Raw genomic sequence first — 8,831 nt, forward strand, 5'->3', positions numbered from 1 at the left:
GGGTTATTTATTTAACAAAAAACATCCACAAGCAAGAAGCCATGTGTGATAAAACCGAATACACTTGTCATGCTTCCAAGAATTAAGAGGGTGAGTAGCATCTAGCTGCTGCTAATGAAATGCTCCTGAATAATTGATCATTAGTAGACGTGAGCGCCTCTCTAAAAGCACATTTTCCTGTGTGCTGCTCTGGAACGTGTCTTTCCTTTGCTGATATCCTCCTGAGAATCAGAGAGTTGCAGTGGTCCAGTCAAAGTCCAGACGTCAACGAAGTGGTGTAGCGGGATGTTAAGAGCGCTGTGCATGAATACAGTAAATACCTGCAAACCTCAGTGAAATGAAGCAACACTGTCATGAAGAACGAGTGAATGTTCCTCCACGACAACGTCCCAGGCTGCTGTTGAAGCTTCTGCAGATGTTTAGTGGTTCAGGACCACCGGCACACTTCTGCAAAGCTCTTTACATCGTGTTTCTCATTTCCCTACTCGCCCGAGCACACACTGCAACTCTTCTGTTACGTGTTCATACATGCAGCAACAAACAACTGGCACACTTTAGATGGAAGATTATTCAAGAAAATAAGTGTTTGTATTTCAGTTAAAGGGGACCTATTATGAAAAACACGTTTTTTCTTGTTTTAACATATATAAAGTGTTCTCCCCTCAGCCTGCCAACTCAGAAAAGGATTTACATAGGTTGGCCTCCGATGCTTGAAAACCACAATTAACTCCGCCGGCCGGAGAATCCGCCATTTTTTGGAAGCAGTGTATCGCGTCATTCAGGCAGCCAATCAGCACAGAGCCTCATTATCATAGCCCCGCCCACTCAGAATCCTGCATAGATAATGAGGTTAGAGAATGGGATGATAAACACATGGCTCAGAGGCTGAATTTCTCATTTATTTAGCAAAAACAATCAAAAGCTTGTTTTTAAGACATTCAATGCCTGTTTAAAATAGGTATTAGATGCCATAATAGGTCCCCTTTAATTTTGGCCAGGAAGTACACTCATCCTCAGTTAAAACAATTAAGGTTATAAAAAGAGATATGGGTTATTTACAAGGAAGTGATACAGATTCATACTGTGAAAGTTTGTTTACTCATATGCAACATTTGTCCATGTCTTGCATGAAGACTGCCCAGCAGTCTCTCCAGCTTCACGTCCAGCTCCAGGTTAGAGCTGCAACCTCTGGTGTATGGCTGCACTGGTGAAGGCCCCGAGAGGAGGCTCTCCCTGCGTTATGGCATTGAGATGATGGCCCACCCTCCTCTCCACGGCCTTCAGTCTCTCCTGCAGCTCCTTGGCCTCCAGCTCGGCCTTGCGCACGGCCTTGCGGGCCTTTCTCAGGGAGCGCTTCACCTTGCGGACGCGCTCCTTCAGCTGCCGGTTCCTCCTCTCGGCCGCCTCCAGCCGCTCCCGCAGCTTCCGGCTGCTCTCCTCCTCGTCAAACAGCGCCGCCTGCACCGAGGAGCACAACAGCTGGGACAAGGCGAGAGGGGAAGCCGTACTTTTAGGTCAGTTTATAGGAAAGTGCGTTTTCTCAACAGACTTTGACTACCATTGTAAACTTCCAGCTGTCATCTCTTCAGATGTTTAAGCGTGGGACCGCTGCTGATGGGATTTTCCCAGCAACCTCTTGGAGATATATGAAAAGAAATAAATCAAATCTTTAGCTGCATCTGGTAACGGAGACAAAGCAGTTTTCATTTTCTGTCAAATTTGATCAATTCCTGTGGAAAAACTCCTAAAAACAACTGCATGCTTTGATTACCTTTATTCTGAAGTACGTAATGGTTTTATTTCAAGACATGTGCCTGATTATAAGATGGTCGAGTGTAATCTGGAAACAGGTTACCAGCTCGCCGCAGTCTTCAACGTCCAGGAATACTTTACCACCAGCACTTTTTACAGGTGGATAGTATCTTTTTTTGCTTGATTTTGATCATAAACTTGAGTTTGTACATGATAAGTAAAACAAAGTTTGCTGTTCTCACCTCATTTAAGGTTTTGCGCTGTGCTAAACTAAACTAAACTTCTCTGCTTTTCTCAGAGAAGTTGGGTTCAAAACAAAAATAACTGTATCCATGAATCCTCAAAAACTTAATAAAGTCAGCTAATGAGGTGGTGCTAATTTCTTACCTACAACGTTCATTAAAATACACAGGCATCAGTGCGACTGGAGATTATTGTCATAAATAAACCCAAAATGTACTTTAACACATATAAAAATGCTGAAATAGAAATATTTAACTGACATGTTAAAATAAACAGTCTTATGCCAATAATTAGCAATTGTCACAAAGATTTTCATGTAGTTAATTGTCAGTTAACCCACATTCAATATGATGTTTCATGCATTTGAAAGTTGCCCTTTAATTGCAATGAAAAACTACATTTAAGCCATTAAAGTTTTCAGAGCAGCGAGGATGAAATATGACTTGTGACATCGATTAAAACCACAAACACATCTCTGTTAGTCGGATCCATCAGTTTCTGTTCATGGAGACTACATTTGAATCCATTGTACTTTCTAGTTTGACACACACACACACGCGCACACACGCACACGCACACACACACACACACACACACACACACACACACACACACACACACACACACACACCACCTGTCAAAACATCCGGGTGTCACCTGCTGCTGCTGAGGATCATCTGTGAAAACAATATTTAAAAAACATGTAAAGACTTGTACGTGTACTAAATTCTAGTGAAGTAAAGATTTCAAAAACACAGAGAAAAGTGTCCAAAACTAATTTTGAGGTAGAACCTTTAACTGAAGTGACGGGAATAATCCCACTTAGAACCATCTGGAACATATTTAAAAATAAGGATATGCTCATTGAGATAAAAACAACACAGAAACCACAATAATGGTTCAACAGAATGATGCTAAAACTAAAAAACGAATGAAACAGTCTGATTTCTGCACTTGTACACAGGTATTTCCATCCACCCATCATGAACTAACTGCTCCAGCTGTCTGAGGTCTGAAGGGTTTCTTCTCCAGACTGCAGGTTTCAGATGTTTCCACAGATGTTCAACAGGATTTAGATCAGAGCTCAGAAGGACACTTCAGAATAGTCATCCTTTGGTGTTTTTAGTTGCATTATTGAGTTGGAGGACCCCTGACCTCCGACTCAGACCAAGCCTTCTGATACTGGGCGGCACATTTGTCTCCAGAATGTCTTGATTGTCTTCAGATTTCCTTGTTCCTGCAGAGATTCATCACACCCGGTACCAGATGCAGCAAAGCAGGTCCAGAACATAACCGAGCCTCCTCCGTGCTCCACAGTAGCTACAGTCTTTTGTTTTTGCGCCAGTGAACACAGAGCCAACATGACTTGCCCAAAAGCTCAAGGTTTGTCTCGTCTGTCCAAAGGACATCGGCCCAGTAGATTTGTAATTATGACGAATTCCAGTCTGGATGTGTGATGATTTGCTTTCAACAGCAGAGTCCTCCTCACACATCCACTTTGGTTCAGATGTAATCCGACCTTGACCTTGGAGTTCACCTTGAATCTCTTTGAAAATTGATGTGTTTGGGGCTGTTTGATTACCATTCAAATGATCCGTCTCATCAGTTTCTCATCAGTTTTCCTCCTGCTTCCACACCCAGGGAGGTTGTCGACAGTCCTGTGGACCCTAAACTCCTGAATGAAATGTTTGAAGATGGTCTTCTGGCCATGACCTTTACCCTGCTCGCCTGGAAATGTCTTCCTGTTTTCCTCAGACAGATCTGTCCTTGACTTTCTCTGGTCCACGTTCAGTGTGGCGGGTTTATCGATTCCATCGGACCACAACACAAACCTGACTAATCCTGTCAGTGCTCAGTAAATCACTATATTTGTTCCAAGTTATCCTGAGTTTTTCTTACTTTAATGGAAAGGGACCAACAAATGTTAAGTTATTACGGTAAAACTCTGAATAAAGACTTTGAAACCATTTGTTTTCTTGTTGCTGTTGTCCTGTGGGGAACATTTTTCATCTTTCCAGTCCTGGAAATCCTCAAGACGTCTTGAGCTCCTCCGGGAGGACAAATGGTCTCTAGCTCCACGGTGAATGTGATTTTGCTGCTAGAGAGACGGGTATAAACCAGGCTCTGACCTAAGACGAGGACTACTGAGCTCTCATCTATCAGGGGGTCACACAACCCCAGATCACCTCTGATCTGTATTTGAAGGTGAAGACGTTTCATTTCAAATCTGATTTCAGCGGGCGACCCCTCATGACACACAGGACCCCACATTAAGTGCATCTACCACTGAGAATAAAGGGTTTCTCCTCTTCTTTTAGGACTTTATTGGGTTCTGCGTACATAGTGCAGGGAGGGCAGAAAAAGAGAGACGAAGAGATAGAAAGAACAAAGAGGAGAAGTGGAAGAAAACAAGAGCGAGGGCCACAGGGGGGCATTTCTCCTCTGCTCCTGCACTCTTCTTTATTACTCCGTGACACACACACACCAACACACACACACGCGCGTGCACGGACAGTTTGAGAGTGTGTTCTTCCTAAATTTTGCTGCTGAGTGAAACAGGCAAACCATGCAGACTGCCCTCTGAGCACGGCGTAAAACCTTAATGAGAGTCAGGAAACCCTTAAAAGTGACTGCAGGAATCCCTCGCTGTGGCTGCAGTTAAATCACAAACATGCCTGTAAAACATAAGTGTCTGAGTCAATGTTGTGACAAAAAAAAAGAAGGTCGGAGAGAAGAAAACGTCTGAAAAACATGAGATACTCTCGTAAACATGCGCACAAAAGTCAAACATGCGCCTAACAAGCTCGCAGGAGGTTCTGACCTGGCTTATATTAGATCTGACTGCTACTGATAAGAAGAGGCTTTGAACACGAGCTAATTGAAGGTTTTGGCAGGAGAGTGCAGTGGAGGAAGTCTCTCGTCAGCCTCTCGGATGGGGCATCTGGTTCCCACAAAGCTGCAGCCAGAAGCAAACCACCTCCCCGGTCCAATTTTAGGGATGTTTTGCGTTTGAACTCCAGCTCCAAACATCAAAGTGTGGAGAGAGAGTGGGTTTAACCGTTTAACTCGCTCTAGACAGTGAAATTAGAAATTGGATCTTTAAGTTTAAGGGCTTTATCGTAGATTGAAAAATAAATATTCATGTCATTCTCCCCCCGTGGGAATACCAAGAACACCTGTTTGGTCTTGTTTTGCCTAGAGGTCGTAGCCTCTGCGTGTGAGCGCTCGTCCTGAGATGAGCATTCCCTTTAACCCCTGTGTGACTGACCCCGACCTCATAAAAAGGAGAAGCCGCCACACCACTGCACGCTGTGCACCTTTATTAATTTGTTGGATAATGAAAAGAAAAGAAGCAACCCATCTGTGATGAACGCTGCATAGCAATGTGAGAGTCGAGAGCAGCGCTAGGATCAAGGTGAAGCATCTTCCACATACTGGTGATGCATCACAGCCAAAATGCCCAAAATATGGAATATGGACTAATTTAATGTTGTCTAAAGGAACTTTAAGTCGCCGTGTGTGAAATGCATCCAGAGAAATACACCGACATATGAATGTGTTCACACCTGGCATCAAATGCATCTTGAATGATCAAATCTGAACTTTCTACTCATTTTGCAAATAAACTCTCATCATTTGTGCTTGCAAACAACTAATGGGCGACCTGGAAATACCTACACCCATGACTCACGCAACTCATGAAACAAAGGTAGCACTGCAGGGGTCGGTGTTTCCTTTGAAAGGTGTTTTTTGAAAGGCTAATTCACGTGGCTCTCCGTATCTCCTCCTGCGAGACTTCTCTTCAAAACGATTAAAAAGACAATCTCAACGTTGAAGAAGATGGACAAACACATCCTAGTCTTGGACAAATTATTGCAATTGGTGCAACCGCTATTGAAAAGTCAGGTGATGAAGGCAGCGGATCATTCAATGATTATTCAGAAGCAAAGCTCTTATGTTATAATGATTGAGTAGTGTTGCAGCCCAACTGCATTGTATTAATGCGACCAAACACAGCTGGAAACTAGATGTTGATAACTTTAGATTAACCGGCTACGTCACATCCATCACTGCCAGAGACGATGAAATTCACAATAAGTGTTTGCGCGACACTTACATGTAAAGCTCCGTTTTGACATGTATAAAATGGTTCTGACGTTTCCTAACCTCATGCCTTCCCAGGAAGAGAATTTCTGCTATTTGATCTTTGAACCGAAACAACAAACAAACAGAAAAGTGTTGTTTCTGCCTGGGGAAAGACAGATGGACGAACCGCAACCAATCAGCCGGAGTTTGATCCTCCAACCAGGTGGGACGCTATCAGGCTGGACAAATACTTGGAATCTGTTGATAGTACAATCAATTATTTTGAGTGTGTGCGTGTGTTGTTTTCTTGTATTTTGTTTCCTGAAATCAATTAGATTGTGTGTCTCCACGTGTGAGAGACTCGTCAGAGCGCGAGAGGATTGTTACTTCAGCTGACCAACACCACATTCCTATCAGCAGTCACAGCTCAGCTTGATATCAGTCCACACACACACACACACACACACACACACACACACACACACACACACACACACACACACACACACACACACACACACACACAACAACAAAAGAACAAGACTTTATCATGCTCTAACACTCTCCTTAACAGTTACAACTGAGCTCTAGCTAATTCAGCATCTCTTTTTCAGAGACAGCTGTTAAAAGAAACTGTAAAACGCCACAATTAATACATGCAGGTGTCTGTTACTATCTCCATGGCAACAAAATAATTGCTGCGTACAGCCTTTGAATTTAAATGACAAAAAAAATGATGGCGTGACAATACTTGCAATGACATTTAGTTAGCACTTATCACTATGGCAACCAACTGTCCAATCCTACCACCTTCTTCTGGATTTGAATTCCCGGTTTAGTTGAAATAATTTATCCGCTTAGTACCTGCAGAGGTTTAAGCTTCTGCCTTACCCTGCTGTCCTCCTGGCTGTCCCACTCGGGGCTGAAGGTGTGGAAGGGCTGGCTGCCCTGGCTGCAGTTGGAGAACTGGAAGAGGCTGGAGAAGGTGCGCCTGTTCTCCGCCGTGTCGGGGAAGATGGCGTCCTGGAAGTTGACGCTGTGAGGAAGGATGCTGTAGTTGTCGTCCATCCTGAGGGGAAGATAACCGCAAGCGGAAGCTTTGAATTTGAGACTTTTCTTACGGTTGAAACTTGGATTATAAGATAGAAAGAAGAAATCTATAATAACAATATGCTAAACGTTTGGAGTTATTTGTTTTTTTCTGGGTTAATTTGTTGTAAAATGCATTCTAATAATCAACGAAGTGCAAAAATAGACAAACACAATGTGCTTAAGCTAATTAAATATTATTTCATACTGTTTTGAAGAATGCTCATTTATATGTATGGAGCAAAAATGGCACAGCATCAGGATTTAGGATTAATCCCCTGCCTCAACTGACTGTTTGGCATCATCAAGGTGTAAATTATTTCCCAAAATGACCCAAATATCCTGCAGTATAACGTCACGGTTGCTGTCCATACTGAAACTTAGTGGAAGTTGGGTGATGCAGCAGGACTAAGTCAAAGTAAATCCACCACAGAAAGGGTTCAGAACAAGGAAGTGTCCACTTTAGTTCCAGAGTCCTGACATAAGGTCCATAGAGATGTGGAACTATCCCCAAAAGAGATGTTCACCCCACACATCCCACAATGTGTCTGAAGTCAAATAGTTCTGTAAAGGTCTGGTGCTGCTTGAAGTCACTGTTGCATAAATAAGTCAGTTAATAACAACCAAGGGATCCCTTCTTTTCCACCAGGACTGTGAATGTTCAATGAAGACATGATAAGTTACAATTGTTTGGGTGTTATCAGTGTAAGCACCTTCTGTTTGCCTATTATTGGGGACACATATAAAGGTCAAATCACGATTGATGGCTTATTTATACAGTAAATCAATATTCCAAAGGGCTCACATACTGGTTCTTGTCACTGTATGTGATGGAACATCAAGACAAACGTAAGGGTGGAAGTCCTTGCACCGGGACCTGTGAGTAAAGACTGGGGTCTTTGCGCGTAAAAGTGCAGCTCACCTGAGGAAAAAGAAGTAGGAGTAGTTTTCCATGACGGTGTGGGACTGGCAGGACAGGTATCCGAGGCCGGTGAGGTTGAGCCTGGATCCGGAGGGAACCTCCAGCATGCTGCCCCAGGCCTGGTCGCACAGCAGCTCCACCTCGGCGGAGTACAGCAGCCCTTCCTCCGCGCCCTCGTAGCCGTAGCCGAACCCGAAGGGCAGGGAGTTGTACATGCTTCCGGCCCCGGCGCCCGCCGGCTCCCGGTGGATCCCCAGCGGCTCCCGGTGGATCCCCAGCACCCGGGCGTACAGGATGATCTCCGCCAGCTCCGCCCGGCAGCCCTCGCTCAGCGGCCGCCACTCCGACGGCAGCTGGCAGCCGCGCGTAAAGGTGCCCAAATGCGCAAAGACGCAGAGCGACGCAAAGAAGAGAGCCGTGGAAAACATCCCGGAAAACTTAACTTAAATATACAGTCAAAAGAAGAAAGCCGTGGAAAACATCCCGGAAAACTTAACTTAAATATAAAGTCAAAGTATCACGCGAACATATTGATTGAAAAAACTAACAAACAGAAAAAAAAAAATGTACAAAGTCTTGGATGGATGGCTGAATGTTGTTGAGGATGCTGTCTAGTTTCCATCAACATCTAAAAATCCGCATCTTTTTAAACTGAGCCGCAGCTTTCATTGTGCTAACCTTCTGCAACCCTTTACTACAAAAAAGAAAAGAAAAAAAAGGATCAGACGGTTCAGAGGCT

General features: G+C 43.9%; 1 protein-coding gene across 1 annotated transcript; it reads right to left on the minus strand.

Moving 5' to 3' along the window:
* Positions 1-877: 877 nt before the first annotated feature.
* ccdc3a (coiled-coil domain containing 3a) lies at positions 878-8,567 on the minus strand. Its single transcript, XM_061714641.1, has 3 exons — positions 8,093-8,567; positions 6,973-7,150; positions 878-1,479 (listed from the first exon to the last, which is right to left on the minus strand). The coding sequence occupies exons 1-3, from the start codon at positions 8,518-8,520 to the stop codon at positions 1,174-1,176; spliced, it is 912 nt and encodes a 303-aa protein (XP_061570625.1). The 5' UTR covers positions 8,521-8,567; the 3' UTR covers positions 878-1,173.
* Positions 8,568-8,831: the final 264 nt, after the last annotated feature.

Source organism: Cololabis saira, chromosome 23 (assembly GCF_033807715.1).
Source record: "Cololabis saira isolate AMF1-May2022 chromosome 23, fColSai1.1, whole genome shotgun sequence".
Lineage (NCBI taxonomy): Eukaryota > Metazoa > Chordata > Actinopteri > Beloniformes > Belonidae > Cololabis > Cololabis saira.

Bases quoted from the DNA above. Each gene is read 5' to 3' on its own strand.
- ccdc3a (XM_061714641.1), bottom strand. From the start codon at position 8,520: ATGTTTTCCACGGCTCTCTTCTTTGCGTCGCTCTGCGTCTTTGCGCAT. The intron at 7,151-8,092 runs GTGAGCTGCACT...TCTTCCCCTCAG, and splicing joins TCCTACTTCTTTTTCCTCAG to GATGGACGACAACTACAGCA. The intron at 1,480-6,972 runs GTAAGGCAGAAG...GCCTTGTCCCAG, and splicing joins ACAGCCAGGAGGACAGCAGG to CTGTTGTGCTCCTCGGTGCA.